Here is a 23,541-nt window from a genome sequence, read left to right as displayed (position 1 = left end):
ACTCGGGAATTCCTTTGCACCTTTTGCCTGTATCTGATCTTTACACTGCATTTTCCTGAAACCATGACTCAAGCTGCTAGTGATCACATGATAAAGTTACAAGGAGATGGGAAAACTAGAACTTTTCACATGCATGTGTGCTAACATATATCTGACGTGCAGCATCTAATTCAACCCTGTCTCAAGCTGAGCACAGTGAGCGCCCCCACAGACTGCAAGTTTAATCATTTCTATCTGGAGTAGCACTTCTGAGTCACGGAGCAAAGCAGATTGTGTTATAGGAACGGTATTGTGACGTGTTAACTGTAGTAAGCCACACTAAGACTATTAACACCAGCCATAATGAAATTACTAATATCAGGTTTTCTATCAACTACACAACTCACTGAATGTTAGGCATATAGGAAGTGAGAAATGAATTTAAAATATTTTCTCAATGTTGCTTCTTAGAAATTATTTAATCCTACAAGTGAATATTTTAAAACTGCATCTTTAAGTAATTAATATTTTATTTTTACTTCTCTGTAGTTGTGATCCATAGAGCATGAAGGAGAGCAATCTTATCTTCAGGGGTGTTTTCATATTCAATTTACTGCCATTGACAAAAAAAATGCCTTTCAATGTGGAAAAATACCTCCTTGAAGAGTTTTATTGTATGTCTACCTTATATGATGCTGTAGTTTTATTCTAGGCGCAATATAGGAATAAAGAATTTATAGACTGAAGAGTAAACACAAATCTTATGGATTGTAACATTCTAAAATATGTTATTTAATAACAAAGAAAAATGATTGCTACCTCCTGGAGAAAAGAGGAAACATAATAAAAACAGTTGATGCATTAAACATATAATCAAATTATCATGAATATTAATATTCATGGGCTACTGCAAAGACAGTCGTAAAATAATCTAATAAAAAGTTTGAAACAGAAAACTATTTTTTAAGTATCTCAACAATTTAAGTCATTGAAAATCCAGTTGTTTTTACTTTGTAGGGTAGTGAATCCAACATGGTTACAAGCAGGCATTCAGGGTGAAATGACCATGTGAATGTGCACACCCTCTCTTCTGCTGGCTTCCTGCAAGCACTGCTGCTGTGCACTATGAACTGGGAGGCACTTTAGCCAACAGCTACCTGGTTGAAACAAAAAGAAAAAAGAAGAAGAAAAAGAAAAAGAAAATATTGGTCATTGTGACAGGCCTCTGTCTCTACTGGGTGCTGACTCTCAAGAGATGGAAGAATCGTCACAGTGTTCTTTCCTACTATGCTGTTGGTCTGTTCTGTATTTCATGGGCTTCTTTTACTCCGAGGCGTTTTCTTAACTCAGCTGCAGTGTTTTCCAGTTGTTGGATATTCCATTGCCAATTCCTCCTATTTAATTGAATCTTGTTCACCTGACAATGCAAACGCTTAAGGATTGCATCATATCTCTTCCGTTGTACCTGTTGGAAGACAGTACACACCAACAGTGCTTGTGAGCACACACAGTCAGGAGGTACTAACAGATGCTCTGACTCCTCTGGAGGGAAGCATCAACTAGAAATCATCAACACAAACAACAATTATGTAAGTATTCAACATATTACTAGTGCTGAAAGTTTTCTATGTAAAATGTAAAATCATATGTTATGGGTATTATTATTGTTATTGTGTGTGTGTGTGTTTCTAGAAACTAAAAACCAGAGTAATTTGAACACAATTTCAAAGTTCACAAACAGTGGTATTTGGGATTTGAACCCAAATTAGCCATCCATGATGGAATACCTACTTGTCAAGGCACCTACCCAGTGTTAAGTAAATGTGGTCTGAAGGTGCCTCTTTACTGAGTCCTATCTGATGGACTGCAATCTTAGTATCCAAACTGAAAGCTTAAAGCACGTATTTGTAACACAGCTGACTCTCAGCAGATCGCAGCAGCCATGTCTCAGTAGCTCTCATCTGCCAGCTGGAAAGACCATGCTCATTGTGAGCTGTGACCAGTGGAGCTGCTTCTGGATCTCACTTCCATTTACTGTCCAGAAATGCTGCCTGCCCACACCACTGACAGCTGCTGAACCTCTTCTGTCTCTGATGACTTACCAACTCACGAATTATTCATTGTTCTATTACACTCAGTTGAATTTAATTGTTCTAATGTCTTCTACCACTAATTAAGAGAAATGGTTCTGTTTTCTCCATCTAGTGGCTCACTGAAACTCACACACACACACACACACTCACACACACGACAGTAGTTCTCAACCTTTCTTATTCCTTTAATACAGTTCCTCATGTTGTGGTGACCCCAACCATAAAATTATTTTCATTGCTACTTCATACCTATGATTTTGCTACTGTTACAAATTGCAATGCAAATACCTATGTTTTATGGTGGTCCTAAGCAACCCCTGTGAAAGGGACACTGAGAGTCGAAACCCACAGGTTGAGAACCACTGATGTAAGAACTGCCACGAAGTAATTCGATAAATTTATCTGGAGCTAGATGTTGACACACTGCCAGGTAATAAAGCAGTTGAGATTACAAGCCATGCAGTGTCTGGCCACAAGAAGGTAAAACATTTTATCCATTTATCTGCAAATTTCACCATTTCATTTTTTACAAAGCTGAATGGAATTCAGTATATGTACTACATTCTCATTACCCATTCATAAGTAGGAGAATATTTCAGTTGTTTCCATTTCCTAGGTATTCATTATGAATAGAGCAGCAGTGAGCATGGCTAAGAAAGTATCTCTGAAGTAGAATGTTGAGTCCTTTGGGCACATGCCGCGAGTTACAGCTAGGTCACAAGGTGGATTTACCTTTAGCTTTCTGAGACTTTGACACACTGATTTCCACATTGGCTACACAGGTTTGTAACCTCAACAACAGTAAATGAGGTTTCCTTTTCCTCACATCCTCACCAGCACCGTTGTTAGTTGCTTGAGTTCAGTCATGTGGAGCAGGGTATGAAATCTTGAAGTACTTTTAATTTGCATCTCCTTAATTGCTAAGGATACTGGACACTTTTAAAGATGCTTAACAAATTTTCTGTCTTATTTTGAGAACTTTTTAATTGGGTAATTTGTTTTCTTGACTGCTTTTGAATTCTTTGTATATTCTGATTAGCAATCACTTATCAGATGTACAGTTGGCAAGGATTCTATCCTACTTTGTGCGTATGAATTTGAAGACACTACACACTTCAGACACAGGCATTGGAGGAAACAAACTGAAACTGACTTGGAAGCCTTCTCCCTGAGGCCTAACACTCATAGCATCCAAAAATGCCAAGGGGCAAAAAACCCAAAATTCTAACTAGCTGTAAAGTCCATGAGCCACAACCATTACCAGCATGGCAAGACGTACTCCAGGGTGCACAAGCAGCACTTATAGCTCAGGGGTGGTCAATAGCCATCTAATTGGACTTAATTCTTGCTCAATGCTTAGAGAGAATTCAAGCCTGTCACTGTAAACCTAGTCAACTACCTGTGGCTGGCGAGGTCATGGACCCTAGAGGAAAACCTACCGCTGCCACTTTCCTAAACCGGTATGGTTCCCAACAGCATTCTGAATACATAGCTGCTACAGAATAATCTTCTTACACATTCTAAAGATTTGTCACTTGGATCAGTTTAATAAAACACTAACTGGCCAGTAGCAAGGCAGGAAGTATAGGTGGGGCTACCAAATTAAGGATTCTGGGAAGAGGAAGGGAAGAGTCAGTGAGTCCCAGGAAAATGCAGAGAAGCAAGATTAGAATGCTGTACTGAGAAAAGGTACCAAGTCATGTGGCTAAGCAGAGATAAGAATAATGGGTTAATTTAAGTGTAAGAGTTAGCTAATAACAAGCCTGAGCTATCAGTCAAGCATTTATAATTTATATTTAAGCCTCTGAGTCAATTATTTGGGAAGCAGCTGAGGGTTTTGGGGAGCTGTTGGTGTGACAGAAACTCCAATTACACATTTCCTTATCCATGGATTAGTATAGCTCTTACCAGTCAAAGAAGCTTCATTTAGCAGCAAAATAAAAATTCCAGAAATAGCCAACTTGAGAAAGTGCAGAGAACAAGTGAATATGGTGCGGCGCCTATCCCAGCGGATATAAACATCTACATACAACTCCACCAAGGCTCAGAGGACATGGCCCAAGAGGGTGGCAAAAGATGGCAAGAGCAGAGGATCAGGATGTGTGCTACAAGATAGTGTCCTCTCTATATGACAGAGTCACATCCATGAATTCTTCACAATATAGTCCCCTAAACGAGACCTACACACTGACAACACCAGTTGATATTTCAGTTTTGATGGGAGACATCTCAAAATGAGGGTTTTATGCTCATATAGCTTCTGAATGAAGAGCTATAGACAATTAATGGCTACTAAAAGAGGGAGAATCAGCCTTCTCCAGGAACAAGCCCCTCAATGGCTATTTTTATCTGTTGATAGAGATTGGTATCCAATCCCAAGCAGTCATCCCTGAGCCTAATAAACATACTGAGCTTCTGAATTATGGTGACAGTAGGCACCCTCCATTAGAAGTAGGAGATCTCTCAGCTTGATCCTGGCTTTGTACATGTGTGAATGTCCCTAGTCAGGATTCCAGGGTGCAAGCAGCACTGGTCAGTACCCAAGCAACATAGGTTATGGTAGTTAAATAATTCAAATAATCCATTATTAAAATCAGACAAATTGCTTTTTGCATGTTCACATAACTATAAAAACATAACACAATCTGCTTCAAAACATTTTTATTAACTTCCTAAGAAGACAAGTAACCGTTAGCACTCAATTCCATTTCTCTACCCCACTCTTTGTACTAGACAATCACTAATTTTTTTTATACATTTGCCTGTTCTGGGCATTCCATATAAGCAGAATCTTATAATTCTTTATAACTGGATTCTTTAACCTAAGATAATACGTTTTAGTATCAGCTAAGAAGTAGAATGTATCAGTGTGTTAGTATTTCATCTTTTTTACTTTTAAATAATATCTCATTGTATGAAATAACACATTTTACTTATCCATCTACCTGTTGATGAACATTTTTAGTATTTATAATCATACTATTGTGAATATTCATGTATAGATCCTTGTGTGTACATGTTTTCACCTTTCTTGGCTATAAACCTAGGTAAAGAGTTATTAGGTCATGTGGTAACTTCATGTTTAACCATCTGAAGAACTATTTTCCAGAATGACAATGGCATTTTACATTCCCACTTATAATATGTGACAATTCCAATTTCCTTACACCCTCAAAATATTAATTACTATTTGCCATTTTTGTTAATAGTCATTTTTATGGATCTGAAGTAATATCTCATAGTTAAATATCTATTTTTACATTTATTTATTGGTGTGTGTCTAAGTGTCAAGGGGCACATGTGTGGAAGTCATAGGACAACTTGTAGAAGTTCGTTCTTACCTTCCACCATGTGGGCTCTGGGTATGTGACTCAGATTATGCTTGGTAGCAAATGCCTTTACTCACCTCTTTAGCCCAATATTTATCTTAAATAAATCAATACAATTACATAATAATAGGGCTGAGAAGTTACCTATTACACATACACATGCACAGGCACATGCACATTTATTAGGTACTACTATAGCTGTTACCACCAGGACCCAGATAGAGCCACATGCTCAATCTCCCGTCTCCCTCAGCTTCTCTATCAGTGCTCAGAGGCTCTTTCCTGTGCTTACAGACAGGATACTATTGATAGTATGAAGAATACTATATACTACTTCATCTTCATATTCTTAAACACACAAAATAAAATAGGATTGTTGGTCCAGACTCCAATTCCCAGCCTGCCAAGCACTTGGACTCTAACTCCCAGTCTGCCAAGTGCTGACCCCTCCCTGGGTAGGGTCAGGGCCACTCACACAGGGTATTTAGGGTCACACTGACAAGGAACACGTGATTTTGGGTTTGCGTGTGCATTCCCTCTGTCTTCTGCCTGCCATGCTCCTGGCCACCCAGGAGTCTGCCATCTATTAAACTTGGGCATTTAATTAGGTTTAATCTGGTCTGATTGGATTCCTTTGCACTGGCAGAGTGGCTCTGTTAGAAAATATTCTTAACAAGGATGACCAAGGAAAACAATCATGTTGAAGCATCACTGTGCACCAACAGCAGAAGAACTAGAATGATATTGTAAACATTTCAAAATACTGATATATATATATATATATATATATATATATATATATAAAGAACTCACCAATTAACACTTCAAATAAAATGCAATAAGTTATATAAGTATATAATGCATATACATATAGTCAATATTTGTTAATTTTGAAAATTCAGATGATGTAGTCTACTTAGCCAACCAGGTTTGTTGACATGTTAGCTAAACAAAAATGACTTTATAAGGATTAAAAGTCAATGAATATAGACTGACCAGGGAAATTGGTAAGTTAACTAGAGATCTTCACCTCTCCTTCAGCTCCTCCAAATCTAAACACCCAATCTAATCCAAAGATCTGCAGCTGATCAACCAGCTGTGGCTACCTTCCCCCATCACTGACCCTCTTTTCAGGGGATCATACAGATACTTCACTCCTAACTTTCCTCCCGCTACTCATTGCTTTATCCCAGACCCAGACTCCACCAAGCATTTCCTGAGAACTACCAGACCACTCCAACCAGGGAAACAGGCAGGCCAGTTTCACATCCTCACCTCTCTCTTTGCTCCAGTCCCCCAGTCTCATGCCCAACTCTGCGGCAGAAAATCTGCTGCAACTCCCCATCCTCCCCTGTCCCATCTCCAGTGGATCACACAGAGCTCCCCTTCCTCCTCTGCCCCAATCTCCAGTGGATACACAGAGCTCCCCTTCCTCCCCATCCCCATCTCCAGTGGATACACAGAGCTCCCCTACTAACCTCCCTATGCCCACTCACTGCTTCATCTCTAACCTCAACTTCACCAGGATTCCCCAGAATCCCACAGGTCACTGTGACCAGGGAAGCAAGAAGACTAACTGCAGATCTTCACCTGTCCCCTCCTTCCGTTAAGTCCAATCCTGATGTCACCCCCAGACCTGCAGCAGATGTTCTGCTCTGGTCTCTCCTCACTCTCTGCCTCAGTCCTCATGGAACTTTCTCCAAACTTGAGCACACACTCAGACACAAAGCAGGTCTCAGCAGATAGAAGAAAACGGAAATATAAAAACACAGAATAGCTAGAACTATCATGAGTAATTAAAGAACTGTGGGAGCTAACACTATCCCCAGTTTCAAGTTATACTGCAAAACTATAGTAACAAAAACAGCATGGTATTGGCACAAAAACGGACAGTTTAATCAATGGAATTGTACTGTAGACCCAGCATAAATCCACACCTATATGAGCACCTGATTTTTCATAAATAATCCAGAAATAGACTCTGGAAAAAAGATAGCATCTTCAACAAATGGTCAAGTTGGGTGATTGCATGTAGAAGAATCCAAATAAGTCCATACTTACCACCTGAACAAAACTCAACTCTAAATAGATGAAAGATCTCAACATAAAACTAAATATACTGAACCTGATAGAGGAGAAAGCACAGAAAAGCCTTGAACTCATTGGCACAGGAAGAGATTTTCTAAACAGAGCATTGTTAGCACAGGCAATAAGACCAACAATTAATAAATGGAACCTCATGAAACTGAGGCTCTTCTGCACAGCACAGGATACCATCACTAGGGTCATTAGGAAAAAGCAGCAGGCTACATAATGAGAAAATGTTTTATACATCTGACAGAACTAATATTCAGAACATAAAAAGAACTCAGACTAGATACTAAGAAAACAAATAACCCAACTAAAAATAGAGTAGAGACATTGTGGTAGTTTGAATGTAATTGGACCCACAATCTCATAGAGAGTGACATTATTAGAAGATGTGGCCTATTGGAGGAAGTATCACTGTGGGGCATGCTTTGGGATTTCCCATGCTCAGGATAACACCCAGGTCAGTCTGCAAGTTGGACTCTCAGTTATTACTCCAGCACCACGTCTGCCCACACACCACCAGGCTCCTCACCATGATGATAATGGACTGAACCTCTGAAACCATAAGCCACCAGCTCTAGTAAATATTTTCCTTATAAGAGTTGCCATGGGTTGGTGTCTCTTTAGAGCAATAGAAACCCCAATTAAGATGGAAGTTGGTACCAAGGTCTCGAGTATTGCTGTAACAGTCCTGACCATGGTTTTGTTTGGAGTAATATGGACTTTGGGAGTCTGGGTTAGAAAAGCAGAATGCTTTAAAAATGCTGCTTAATAGAAGCATGGAAGACAGTGGTGCTGAATGTGATTGGATGAACTGTGGGGATCAAGAGGTTTCAGGGGAGAAAAATGTTAGCATGTGGCCTAGAAACTGGTCTTGTGATATTTTGGTGAAGAAAGAGGCTACTTTTTGCCTCCAGCTGAAGCGTCTGCCTGAGTGAAGAGATTTTTGGATTAATTTTATTGGCAGAAGTAATCTCAAAACAGCCTAGTATTCAGACTCTGTTGTGTGGATATTAGTAATAACTCTAATGTTGATTTATTTTTTTAAAAAAAGAGCAAGCAGATCAGGGTAAATTACAAAATGTAAATTTTGAGGAGAAAAGAGCACCAAAAAGTAGAATAGAGTGAAGTCCTCTGTTCATGGCGATAAATGGATTAAGAAATAAAATAAAGGGACAGCCTGAATATGTTACCTTAGTTTGTTAACTGATTTTTTTTTCTTTTAAATTCTTGATATGATCATTTGTAGAGAGTTAAGTTCTGAGTCAATGTATATTGCTTGACATGGGCATGGCTATGTGAAAAACACATGCCTCAGACCAACGGAAGTGGCAAAGCTCTCTCAGGGTGAAGCTCAGAGGGATGGAAAACTCTGGATTTTGTCATTTTCTTCTAAAAGTGTTGTGTTTTGTTCTACTTCAACTAAAGTACTAGAAGATCATCTTGAACTTGTAAAAATGTAATACTCAGTAGAGTGTTTATTTCTGTTTTGTCCTGAGGTTTAGGTCTTTAGTCCAGCTTTTGTCTCAGTTGTCATTATGGATGTTATGATTTAAATGGAAAAAATGTTCTCACAGGCTAGCATGTTTGAATTTCTATTTACTTGAATATGTTTTTCAAGATTATTTTATTTGTCTTTAAGTGTGCATGTGTGTGCTTCTGTGTATATGTACCCATGAGGACACACGAGTTGGGTGCCTACAGAGGACAGAGGCATCAGATCCCCCAGAACTGAAAGCAACAGGCAGTTGAGAACTTACGTAGGTGCCAGGAATCAAACTCAGGTCTTCCACAGAAGAAAAAAGTGTTCTGTTACAATGAACTATCTCTCCAGTCCTACTTGAATATTTCTTATATTGCCTTTAGTTCACCTTTTCACCTTTGCTTCCCTGGAGTTGTCATATAGGATGGATTGGCTTCTGACTCTGTACTTGTTTCTGTTCTTAACATCAATAAATGGATGCATTTGTCAGTTTTATAGATGAATGGTGTGTGGTACCAAGTCAAATACTCTTTGTTTGTAGGGGCTCTAAAAATTCACTCATTTTCCCAATCCTTTAAAATTTCAAGGCCAGACTGTATAAAATTTAGGCAAGAGGAAATCATCAATACTTTATAAAATGTCTGTTATCACAAAATACTGCTTGCAACACTCATCAATTGCTAAATAATATTAAACTGCTCCATTTTTTCCTTGAGTTTGGCAAATAACACTTGTTATGCTTTGAATTAAAAAACATCACTGACTAAGTGTTTTATATTTGACATTTCATGTTCATGCTCTCCCAATTTTTTTTGTTGGTGACTCATAGCTTATTCTTGCTTCCATCTTCTAAATAAGTAAGGACAGAAAATAGCGAGGAAAAGAAAGACATTTACAAATAAATATTTAGAAATATCTTTTCCCCCATTTTATAAGTGACCTAGAAATATTGAAAACATTATTTGGAAGTTAAAGATTGATATTCAAGAGCCATTTCAATTTTTTTGCACAAAAATGTAGAGGATAGAAATATAGATTCTAAAATATGCAATGCATAAATATTTGAAAACATTAAGGATTAGAACAATGGTATAGTTAAGAAAAAAATGACCTATGAACTTTCACAGGCCCACGGATAAAAATATTCAGAATGGACAGAAAATACCACTCGCAGGAAGAAATAACTAATAAAGTCTCCCAGGATTTGAATTCAACCTTCCTAAAAAATTCTGGTTGTTTTCAGAACATCAATGATCAGTTCATAACAATTAATAACGACAATTTTTTAAAGTGTAGTATTCTGAAGACAAAGATGTGACTGTATTTATTTTTCATTTAAATAATTATTGTGGAAAATTTTAATCTAAATTTATGAGTATGAAATTGTGACAAAATTGAAGATTACTTTTTAATATATTAGGAACAGTAAAACTACATCTGAAAAGCTTTTAATACAGCTAGACCTATTAACGAAGCTTAAAAGTTATTAAATTTCAGAGCAAGAAACTTTCTAATGAAAAAATTTAAAAATTGAAAACTTAACGTTAGTGATAATTCCTCAAAACCTAGCATTAGTGGCCTCTTATCCTTCAGTACTTAAAGCACCATTTTTCCATACTGTTTCTGGCAAAATAGAAATGTCTTCGTTTGCTGGTTCTTCCTGTATAATTAAAAACCCTAAATATCAATCAGAAAACAAATATCAGAAGCCTCTGAAAACTGGAAAGAAGAAAGAAACATAGGTAGAGAATTCAGGCCCTACGAATGACATGCATTTATTTCCAGTTCCCTTACATACTCCAGAAAGGGTTCTCAAGAAGACAGCCACCCAGAAATGCCAATAAATACTTGAAGGAAAAGTCTCGAGGGAAGCCTCCTTCTCTTTCTAGACAGATAATGAAGAAAACAGCAGCCTCCCAAGACAGAACACTTTCAGATAGTAACTCTGCTACTCAAAATGGAAATCACAAAACAGAATGTGGCTCTTCACCACCCGCACACGAGAAAAGTCACTTTAAAAATCCCATATTACATTACTGCTAGCAAGATTGATTCTCCAATCCAGTTGCTGAGGTGGTTTCATTGGTCTAACTGTGCAGTTCTGAGTTTTGATGCCTTCTAAGCACTAAATCTTATGGAATCAGTGGACCCCGTGAAGATACTACTCTCATCAAGCTTCAGTAAAAGCAGATGAAGCCTAGTCAAGCCAGGACTTTTGCAGTACTCAGAGCTAAGAAAACAATGTATAGTTTCAGCAGAGGGTGTGTATGAATGGTAAGACAAGGTACTAGTAGCAGAGGTCTGGAGGGCCAGCCAGAACACCCACATCTGGTTCACAGTGAAAAGAGACTCTCCTCTCTCCAAAGGATGTTGGCAGAGAGTACCAATAAGATAAGAATTTAAGCTGCCTCCTGGAAGTAAATACAATCTAGAGTCTTAAAACACAGTAGCCAACACATCCACATGCCAATGGAAAACCAGTTATCATACCAAGAACCAAGATCTTAACACTAGTAAGAAATGAAATTCAGGATATACCAACATCTCTGTAACAACATTGGAGTTATCTGATGAGCAATTCAAGGCACTCACAATACACACGCTGCAAGAGAAAGCCACAAACATGGGAAGATGAAGAAATACTTGGCAAAGGATTTAAGCAGAAAAATTTTAAAAATCAAGTTGAAATTGAAAGGCTAAGTGATTAACTGAACAAAAACTCAATGGATCTCAGTAGCTGGAGAGTATAAAAGAAAAAGTAATAAGGAAGAAAAGCACTAGAAATTACTCAGTTTGAGCAAGAGATAAAATTAAATTAACAAAAGGGTGATGGAAATGTCTAACATTGACTTTGGTGAAGGTCACACCAGGCAGAAAGTATGAAAAGCCTTTGGATTAGATGCCTTAAATGCTAAATTATACTATTATATGCAGTAATTTATCAATAAAGCTTTTTAAAAAGTTCAGTTGATGAAATTCCAATTAAATGGTGAAAGAGACACAAAAGCACTTGCTAAAGATGCATGGGAAGTTCAGTGTTTGGATCAAGAGATGGAACTGATGTGTATAGATATTAATCAAAATTGATTAAGCAAAGTATGTAAAATGTGTATATTTTCTCTTTAAAAATGACACTTAAGAACTGGTTATTGTAAGAACTTATTACATAATATCAAATTTCTTTCCAATATATTTTCAGCTATTTATAATCATAAAGGATGTACTAAAATTCAAGTGTGACATAATAGTGATAACTTTGTGGCTAAATAAATGGCATTATAGCTTGAATCATCAATAATTTATTGTTAAGTGATGCTGGAAAAACTGAATATCGACTTTCAAAGAATGAAATTAGATCCATATCTCTCACCCTGCATAATAATCAATTCAAACTTGATCAAAGACCTTAATTTAAACAGGGAATGCTGCAACTGCTAAAGGAATACATAGAATATACTTCCCTTCAAGATGTACATATAAATAAGAACTTTCTGACTAGGACCCAATATCAGAAGAAATATCCCCAATGATTAATAAATTGGATGACATGAAATTTAAAATGTTTTACCCAGGAAACTGAATAGACAGCTTCGGAATGCGTGAAAATATTTTGTACCCTATCCTGCCAACAGAGGACTGATTTCTACAAAATATAGCCAATTGTAAAAATGAAACCTCCAAAATAAAAAATGCATCAACAAGTGAGCCAATGAACAGTTTTAAAAAGAAGAAAGACAAATGGTAATAAGTATTTTTTAAGATGTTTAATATCTTTAGTTATAATGAAAATGCAAATTAAAACTACTCTGAGATTTCATATTTCCACAGTCAAATGGTATCAAGAAAAAAACAATTGCTAGAGAGGTAATTGGAAGAGGAGGAGCCCTTCTTCACTGTTGGTAGGAAAGCAACTTAGTGCAGTCACTATAGAGACCAGTGTGGTTGCTTCTCAAAGCATTAAAAATAGAACTTCCATATGGCAAGATATAGTACTCCCAGGCATATGCCCAAGGTCTCATCCTATTATAGAGAGTTTTGTACAGCCATGTTCATCATTATTCTTTTTTATAATAACAAAGAAACAGATGACAAGAACATATGGATGGATAGTGTGACTGTACTATGTACACAATAGAATTTTATTAAGTTAATAAGAAAAGTGAAATTATGAAATTTTGGGGAAAATATATAGAATTGAAAAAGTAAGTAAGTGATGTAGTCCAGGCTCCAAATGACAAATATCAGACTTTACCTTTCATACGTAGATCCTTGTCACTAACTGTTAACTATGTGTATGGGGGGGGGGACAAATATAAATAAGAGCAAGGAAATTAGAAAGGGGCCCATGAGACTAGAGAAAAGAGCCCTTAGTGGATGACTTGGGAAGAAAACAGAACAAAATAAAAGGGAAACCTTGGTGTTAAAAAGTTACAGCGGAGAAGAGTATGGAAGATGAGGGAGGGAGGGGAAGAGTAACCAACCAAAATGAAGTGTGTATGTAAATCACACTGGAAACCTACTTTGTAAGATAACTTAAACATAAAAATGTAATATTGTTTAAAAAATAAACACAAAAAATTGTGAAAGTGGTTTTCATTTTTTTGTTTGCTGATTTATTGTTTAAATATACATGCTTAAATAAGTATTTCCATGTCACATACTCATTGGGTTTCTGTCTTGACATGTCCTTGACTTTTTCTCTCCTTTTATATGTTTTACAAATCTTTCTAAGAACTGAGTCTGCCTTCTCCATTGTTAGGAAAGTAAAATTTTAGCCATAGAGTTCATGTGAGTATTTTTATAATTTTAAATATTTTTAAATTGTTTAACACAGAGTTAAATTTTTTCTTGCATTTCTTAAATGCTCTTAAGAGAGTATAAGCATAGGTATCATAAGGCAGGAATTCAACTTAGCATTATACAGTTGAACTGATGCTCTCACACGTGTGTGGAGTGGGTATAGTGTAATGTTGTGTGTTGTGAGCATGTGTGTAGTTATATAGTTGAACTGATGCTCTCACACGTGTGTGGAGAGTAGGTATGGTGTAATGTTGTGTGTTGTGATGCACGTGTGTGGAGTGGGTATGGTGTAATGTTGTGTGTTGTGATGCACGTGTGTGGAGTGGGTATGGTGTAATGTTGTGTGTTGTGATGCACGTGTGTGGAGTGGGTATGGTGTAATGTTGTGTGTTGTGATGCACGTGTGTGGAGTGGGTATGGTGTAATGTTGTGTGTTGTGATGCACGTGTGTGGCGTGGGTATAATGTAATGTTGTGTGTTGTGATGCACGTGTGTGGAGTGGGTATGGTGTAATGTTGTATGTTGTGATGCACGTGTGTGGAGTGGGTATAATGTAATGTTGTGTGTTGTGATGCACGTGTGTGGAGTGGGTATGGTGTAATGTTGTGTGTTGTGATGCACGTGTGTGGAGTGGGTATGGTGTAATGTTGTGTGTTGTGATGCACGTGTGTGGAGTGGGTATAGTGTAATGTTGTGTGTTGTGATGCACGTGTGTGGAGTGGGTATAATGTAATGTTGTGTGTTGTGATGCACGTGTGTGGAGTGGGTATGGTGTAATGTTGTGTGTTGTGATGCACGTGTGTGGAGTGGGTATGGTGTAATGTTGTATGTTGTGATGCACGTGTGTGGAGTGGGTATGGTGTAATGTTGTGTGTTGTGATGCAGGTGTGTAGGGGTGAGTGCAGGCCACAACGGCACAGGTGTGGAGGTCAGAGGATAACCTGCACCAACAGAGTCTGCCCTTCCTTCATGTGGTTCTCAGGGATGATATTCAGACTGTTAGTTGTAGTAATAGTTCATTTGTATTTTAATAAATAAAGTTTTCTGAAGATCAGAATGCAAAACAGCCACACTAGTCAGTCATACAGGCCAGGCAGTGGTAGCTCACACTTTTAATCCCAGGAGCTACACTAGTTAGCCATAGGGGCCAGGCAGTGGTAGCTCACACTTTTAATCCCAGGAGCTACACTAGTTAGCCATAGGGGCCAGGCAGTGGTGGTGCACACCTTTAATCGCAGCACTAGAGAGGAATATAAGGCGGAATGAGACAGGAACTCCTCTCTTTGAGCCTGATGATTTCACAGAGGTAAAAGCTCTCTAGTGGCTTGGCTGCTCTGCTTTCCTGAGCTTCAGGTTGAGCCCCAATATCTATCTCTGGGTATTTATTATTCGTGCGACAGTTAGTCTTGGCAGCAAGCACCCTCACCTGCTGAACCATCTCACTGGCATGGTTTAGCTTATTTTGTTTATGCCATCATGAATGGGAGCTACTTCTAGATTTTTTCTCTATTTCATTAATCATTTCTCTATTTTCACACCAGTTACTACTGACTTTCACACTACCTTACTACTGACAACATTTTAATAAATTGATGCATAAAACAAAAAATATAAAAGAAATGCCTAATCTAATTTAAATTCCTACTGAAGTATCAGATAAAATCGTAGGTTTTTTTTACTGAAAATATGTAAAGGCAAAGGCTTTTCATCTTAAAATTATTTTGATGTTTTTATATCATGTCAAATTATTATTGCATTAAAGGTGAAATTATTTTTATTTGCCATTAACAGCACATTCTCTTCCATACTTGCTCTCCATTCATACAGACAATAACAAACGTCCAGGGTGGCACCAGCATGTAAAGAAATTAGTTTCCTTTCATTTGCCTTATTTATTTGCTTTGGTTTGAAGACAGAATCTCACTCTATAGCCAGGACTGGACTCTAATAAATTTGTGGCAATCCATCTGCCTTAGTATCCTAAATGCTGGATGATGGGCAAGAACCACAGCACCCAACCTCATTTTCATTTTATATACGTATATAAAACATCTATATATGTGTCTATATAAACATTTTATTTATATAAAATATATATAAAACAACAAGTATATATTCACTCGCAAGAATATATGTATGCATATATATTGATTCTTGAGAGTTACATATATGAAATCAAGAAGTCTAGAATAGCAATGCTTTCTACTGTTCTTTGCTCTATTTTTAAGATGCCAATGTCTAGAATATTCATTCTTTTTGAGCATCAAAGCCTTTGCTTTCTAGCCATTAATTACCAAGTGGTTGGTAGAATGAGACCTGGAAGAATTCCAGAGAATTCTAAATCAGATATTTTTTTGACATGGTATTACTTTGTAGACCAGGCTGACTTTAGACTCTGTCCTTCCAAGGGCTAGGATTATAGGCATGTGTTGTGCCTGGTAAGACCTTATCTGATGTGACTACTCACTCGGTTTTAATACTTTCACATATTTGAAGGAAGTGTTATCTCTTGTTTTTAGTGTCCAATCTTTAGTCAAATTCTTTCTTGTTCTCTAGCTGTTTTGAAACTCAAAAGTAAATTATGAAAATACAAATATAGCATAATCTTAAGACATAGTCTCACAAAATATTTAAATATAAATCATTCACACTTACCTCTATTTCTTTTCTTAGCTTTTCATGTGTCTTTTTCTCTTCTTCAATAGAACATGTTTTCTCAATGATTGAATTTTTTACTGTCGTAATTTTATTCATTAGCTTTGAAATGTCTTCCTGAATATTTGTAAAATTAAAAATATTCAAGTCAAAAACCCAATGATCAAAATAAACCCAAGACAGTCAGTGCTTTCATAATATATGAAAACTAGCCTAATATTTAAATTTTGAAAACAAGATTAAAACATTACTTCTATGGCCATACAAAATAAAAAACCACTATTTACACAAAGCAACCCTGGATTTGAAAACAAAAAAAAACACAAAGGAAAGTAGCAGTTGTGCTGACAAATCCCTGACAACAGAGCAGAGGATACTTTTTAAGTCTCTAGCAAGGAGGGGGACATATTTTAAATCTGTATCCTCTATGGTTTTCAAAGATTAGTAAGAGGAATACAAAGATGCTCAACTGCAATCATGAATTAAGTTTGTCTATATAATAGCATTAATCACATGAACTTATTTGGTTTATCTTCATCAGAATAGAAGCCAGAGACTGAACATTTTTCATGAATTACTCTTTCTGCAGTAAATGGACTGCTCACTGTGATTTGGACCACACACACACACACACACACACACACACACACACACACACACACACACTTTATAAAGCCACAGATGATCTATATCTATCTCCTTTAAGCAACAGCGCATTTGGAAAGTTGTTATTTAATTTATGTATCTTATTGCTATATGTACTTACTTAAGTTTTGAAACTTGTAAAAACAGTTTCTGAATGTAGAACTATTGGTATTACATTAATTTAACTATTATTTACTATATATACTTACAAAAACCAGAAAAGGGTTTAGTGAGTAACACTTCACACCTGTATTTGTGTTGCATAGCTCCTTTGTGGATTTTGGAGATTTTCCATAAGATCTTCTTTCATTGTCTTTAGGTTTTTGATGAGATCTCGCTTTTCATAGAGTTCAGTCATAAATGAGCATTTGCTGTCTATCTCTCCTAAGCTATCTTTATAGGCTTTTATTTTTGCATAATATGCATTATATTTTATCATTTTTTCCTTGAAATTTTCTTGGGCTGTTTCTGAATCAAATTTAAGCTTTACAGTTTCTGAATATAAGGACTCAATCTGAGCTTCCAAGAGTCCACACCGAAGTCTGGAATTCTCCATGGCAGCATCTTGCTGGTGCATCTGCCTCTCTGTTTCTTTAGCTTCTGCAGCAGTAGCTGCTATTTGATTTTCAAGATCATGAAGTTCAATCTGTAATAAATTTCATAAATATCAGGAATGATTAATTCATTTGTATTCATCACAGAGGAAAGTCATTATTTTGACTCATAATGCACATAAAAAGTCACAACATAAAAATATACCTTTATAAGATATTAAAAAATGACTCATAATAGAAGACATGCAATTGCACAATATACACTTATAGAATCACAGAAGGGTCCCAGAGTTTTATATTTCTTGCTTGCTTACTTAATTCTAAAGTCTTAGAGTTATATAATTTAGCAACTTATGAATAATGGAGATATTAAGTTATTTTAAAAACGCATTTATAGGTACCAGAAGTATTCATTCAAATAAGACAATGTGGTAAAATTTATATGGCCCAGAGTTAAGTAACCTAAAGACTAGGTTCCAGCGTCTTTACTGCTTTTTACCAATCTCTATGATCACACATAAGCCAATCTCACTTCCTCCACTTGCAAAATGAACATAAAGGTATCTATGCTTTCCCAGGGTATCCATTGTCTCTGACTCATGCATCCTTGTTAAACCCTGGTTTTCATCTCACCAGTTTCTTTGGTCTCCTTAGTCACTTCTTACTACTTCTCCGTCTCAACAACTCCTTCAAACACAGGACGTCCTTGGGGTGCAGCCGTCACATTTCTTCTTGTCAGTGTATGTGTGTAATTAAGTAATTACAGAACTAGTCCCAGCTCTTCTATTTCCCACTGACGGTCACAGACTATATGTGGTTACTGAGTTCTATATGCCACTGCCACAGGCCACTTCAAATCCACCATGCCCCCAAATCAGACTTTCCTTCCTCCCTCCCTAACCTATTTCTATTTGGATCAATTGCCACAGCACAAGACCTCAGTGATATTTATCATGGACATGCCTGGGAGAGGTTGGTGTTGCTAGGTGACGCGTAAGGTGGAGAGTAGGAAGGGGAAGAATGCAGAGGGCAGTGGGGTGAAGAGAAGGACTGAACGACCTGTTCTAAATGCCTGCTGGGTTCACTGGGCTGGCTGGAATATCTCGGCTTTGCCCTGCATGCATTAAGCCCCGGAGTTATGTCCTCATGCTAGCAAACAAAGTGGAAGTACGACTGTGTAAGAGCTTTCCTAAAGCTTTTTGCTTGATTCCCATAGGCTAATGCTATGACCAAACTCAGCTTCATGGGATGGAAATGTATTTAGCACATTGGGAACACAATGACTACCACAAATTATAGAAGAAAACAGGTTCGTCGAAAGAAAGCTAACACAAATTTGCTCTTAAGAATGAGCCTTCTTAGAAGAGTCACAGCCTCATTGTCATAGCCAGCCATGATGAGGAACTTAAAGTGGAGAACATTAGGAGAGTTACAGCATCATACCCAGAGACAGACGGGATGCCTTAAAGACACATGTGGGAGCCTTTGAATCCCATTTCCTTTCAGACACGGAGACCACTGGGAATTTCCTTGTATTATATGGGGAGAGGTAGAGCGTGGGGAATGGAAAGCTCCACATCATGTGACCTAGCTTGGCTTGGCCTGGTCTGCACGCTCTCAGTTAGGAAAACACGGCAAATGTAAAGCTACGATGCAAGGCCTGGGCATCACAGCACCAAATGGGACAGAGACTACAGAATTCTTTGTAAGATCTGTGAGGTCACAGCACACTCTGATCAACTGTGGGTAGGTCCTACCTGAATTCTGAAAGAGACAGGCAACTAGAGGATCTGTAAACTAACAGTAATACGTCATAGTGTGTATAAAGAGATCAGAAGTACACATCAGCACAGCACGAAGTCACAGACATAGCCCACAGGACCACCTCGAGAAACAATCTCTGTTTAATCCTCTTTCTTTAGTTCTATATTTAACTGTTTGTCCAATTCCACATCAAATTCCACTCAAATAACTACAGGACCCTTCCCATCCTTCTTTCTTTCTGTCTACGACTGTCATTCCCTTTAAGTCAGTTTGAAGTGCTGGAAGAAAGGTTTGTAAACAAGTGAGCTTTAATTTCAAACCCTTCTACACAAGACTCCTCTGCTGTTTTCCTGGCAGAGCCAGTCAACTGCACATACATATTCACCAAATACTCGAAACACACCAAATACTTCTCCCACAGCTCCACTAATTTCTGCAAACTGTACTGCTTTTCACCCGGACAGTCAAAAGCCGAGAAGTCATTCCTGATTCTTTTCATTGGCTCTACATTCTGTTTACCAACAGTACTTGCTGATTGGAACAACAATATAAAATCTCCAATTTGGGGAGAGAATGCAGTCCAGTGGCAGAACATTTGTACAGCACATATGAGGCCCTGGGTTCCATCCCAGCACTAATAAACAAACACACAAATAAACAGATGAACACCTCAAACTTATTCCTGACATATCCTTATCATATGTGGTACGGCCTGGCTTCTAACTCATCTTATTTCTATTCCTGCCCCTCTTCGCCAGCTAGGTCCCATTTGTAAGCAGAAAAATCTTTTTAAAACATAAAACACATGGCATGCTTCCCTGCTCAAGTGCTTCTCACTCATGGTGTCCTGTCACATTAATGACACAATTTTAACCCCTGCAAGAGGCTTCGAAAGCCATGTATGCAATAATCCTAATCCCTCTTTGCTGCCCCTCCTACTCATTTACTACACTCTTGTTTTCCAGCACCCTCCCTGGTTATCCGTCATGCCCAGGTCCTTCCTAATTAAGGCCATCTGTAGCTGTTGATCCATCTACCATAAAATTTCCTGCCTCAGGCCAGCAAGGCAGGTGAGCAGCTAAAGTGCATGCCTTGTCTGCTTGATAACATGAATTCATTTGGAAGGCGATAAGCAACTCCACAAAGTTATCTTCTGACATCCATGCATGCACTGTAGCATGTGGGTGCCTGAATTCACATGTCATACAAAAATAAATAATAATAATTTGTAAAAAACCTTTTTCTGTCCCACCAGCCAGTTCCCAAATAACAACTGAGACTTTGTATTAATTATGAAAGCTTTACCTTTAGCTTAGGCTTATCTCAACTAGCTCTTGTAACTTAAATTAACCCATTTTTATTAATCTATGTGCTGTCACGTACCAACCATCCTGCTTCCTCTGTGTCTTCTCATGTCTTTTGCCCCTTGATTCCTCCTCCTCTTCCCTTCCTTCCGTGGAAATCCCACCTATACCTCATGCCTAGCTATTGGACATCCAGCTCTTTATTAAACCAATTGCAACAATATATCTTTACACAGTATACAAATATTCCACAATAATAATAAATAAAAATTGTTTAAAATCCTTTGCCCCCTCACTGTTCACATTCAATAATTGTTATTATTCCTCAGGGGAACCTTGGTTAAATCAAAACAAGAAGTAGCAACTCACACCCTCCCTGTTACTCTCAACATATTATCCTATCCTACTTCCTTTACAACACCGATCTGTGACTCTTAGTTAGCTTATTGTTTTCTTCCTCTATTAGACTGAAGGGCCACTAATAGTGACACTGGGATGTGTCTCTACCACATGTACCAGCTTCATGAGATCCTATTCTCTTTGGATATAAACCTTACTCAACCTAGACATAATAGGGAGGGTCTTGGACTTTCCACAGGGAAAGTACTTGGCACTCCCTTAGGGTTGGAGGGGTGGGGGGAGGGTCTGTGGAGGGAGAGGGAGGGGACAGGGAGGAGGGGAAGGAGTGGGAATTTGGATTGGTATTTTTTAAGTAATAAAAAAAGAAAAAAGAAAGTAAGTAAGAGTTGGGTAGTGTGGCGCACGCCTTTAATCACAGCACTCAGGAGGCAGAGGCAGGCAGAAGAAAGGAAGGAAGGAAGGAAAAAAAGAAGGAAGAAAAGAAGGAAGAAAAGAGGTGATGCAATTGATAGATATGTTTACACTCTGTTAACATTGATAATTTGATTATAGCCAAGGGAACATCTGTTCTTTTTTCTTATAAATGTGCCCATCATTTCCTAAACGTGTATTGAGTTTCTAGTTTGTGACAGGCACTGTCTTAAGAGGAAGATGGTGATGAAGAAGACAGACAAGGTTCTTACTTTCTTTTTTTTGTTGTTGTTATTTGTTTTGTTTTCAAGAAGTGTTTTCTCTGTAGCTTTTGAGCCTGCCCTGGAACTAGCTCTTGTAGTCCAGCCTAGCCTCTAACTTCACAGAGATCCTCCTGCCTCTGCCTCTTGAGTTCTGAGATTAAAGGCTTGCGCCACTACCAGCCGGCTACTTTTTTTCTTTCTTAAACTAATGTAATAGACCATTATATTTTGTTACTAGTTTTAGCATGTTTCCTTGGATCTATTTTCACCCTTAAACTAGAAATATATTGTTACCACCACTTCTTTTCTCCTTCTGTCCCATCTTACTAAGATAAAATCAAGGTCAGTAAATTCAAAACCTTTACATTTTTAATTCTGATAGATTTTGACTTTTAAATTTTATTAATCTATCTCTATCATCTATTTACTATCTATCATCTAGCTACTATCTATCTACCATATATCTACCATCTATCTATCTATCTATCTATCTATCTATCTATCTATCTATCTATCATTTATCTATCTATTCTCTATCTACCATCTATCTACTTATCATCTATCTATCTATCTATCTATCTATCTATCTATCTATCTATCTATCTATCTATCATATATCTAGCTATCTATTTTTCATTATCTATCTGTCTGTTATCATAATGTGTGTCATGGCTAATATGTGTACGTGAGGGTTGATGCTAACTAACATCAGGCAATGTCAGAATTAAATTGAGCTATTTAGATTTAGTTGGCATTTGGAGAACTAGAAAATTGACTGCTAGGAAGTAGTCCAGGCAGTATAAGAATTCCAACAATGTTCTTCAAAGTTACTTTGGCCATTTGTAGGTTCTTTGTCTCTCTATCCAGTCTTAGAATCAGCTGGTCAAAACACAAAACTAAGGTAGGACTTTTGCTTGAGATGGCTTTTATTCTATGTATAGAATTGGAAGTGCTAACATTTTACTATTTTACCATTGGGAGAACTACCATTCATGAAGATGGTATAGCTTTCCATTTTTTAGGTCTTTATTGTCTTTCATTCATACTTGGCTTGTTAACCATTTGCCAAATGGTTCATCTCTACTTAGTGCATAGTTTTGGTACCATCATAAATGATGCTGCTTTAAAATTTTCTGATTATCTCTTGCCCATAAATAGATATATAATAGTTTTAAAAATAATAATATTGTTATTCTATTATTTTTTAAAACTCTTATTAATATTAATAGCCTTTTCAGGATTTTGGGATTTTTCTGAAAGTAGCCACGCCATGAGTAACTGCTTAAGAGGTTTACTTCCTCCTGTCTAAATGCATTGTTTTTCTTCTTCTTACATGAAGCACTGCTTTGAATTACAAGTACCATTTTGAATAAGAATAAAAGGAAGCACCTTGTTTTGTTCCTGATCACTTGAGGAAAACATTTCAGTCTTAGACATATGGTTGTTCTTACACAGATGCTCTTTTCTTTTAGATTGAGGGAATTCTTGCCTATTCCTAATTTACTGACTGGTTTTGTCCTAAGTAAATATTGTAACATGTACTTTTTATGTACCTAGAATTCTCTTTCTATAACAAACATTTTTATTCAATCTTTGATTCTAAATCCATTTGAATCTTATTGATTTCAGAATAAAATACAAGTCTCTCATCACCATATATAGCTTTCACCATTTCTCCAAACCTTCTCTACACTATGCCATTGCCAAAGTATTTCCAGTGCCGTGAACATGCCAATGCTATGATAAGCCTCTGAGAACTCTCTGGAACATTAACCTCCAAACCTCTCACTCTGAAACTTGTCCCAGGTAT

At 37.3% G+C, this 23,541-nt stretch overlaps 1 protein-coding gene across 2 annotated transcripts in view; it reads right to left on the bottom strand.

Annotated features, from left to right (window-relative positions):
• Positions 1 to 532: 532 nt before the first annotated feature.
• Positions 533 to 23,541, bottom strand: part of Ccdc122 (coiled-coil domain containing 122) — a 38,640-nt gene continuing 15,631 nt past the window's right edge. For both annotated transcript variants that reach the window (XM_075949521.1, XM_075949522.1), the window contains 3 exons: positions 17,323 to 17,721; positions 16,431 to 16,547; positions 533 to 1,444 (listed from right to left, as the gene is read on the bottom strand). In XM_075949521.1, coding sequence (XP_075805636.1) covers positions 1,265 to 1,444; positions 16,431 to 16,547; positions 17,323 to 17,721 — 696 coding nt within the window. In that variant the 3' untranslated portion in view covers positions 533 to 1,264. The remainder of the gene's footprint in view (positions 1,445 to 16,430; positions 16,548 to 17,322; positions 17,722 to 23,541) is intronic.

This window comes from Microtus pennsylvanicus, chromosome 15 (assembly GCF_037038515.1).
Source record: "Microtus pennsylvanicus isolate mMicPen1 chromosome 15, mMicPen1.hap1, whole genome shotgun sequence".
NCBI lineage: Eukaryota > Metazoa > Chordata > Mammalia > Rodentia > Cricetidae > Microtus > Microtus pennsylvanicus.
This window is presented reverse-complemented; position numbering and strand designations above follow the sequence as displayed.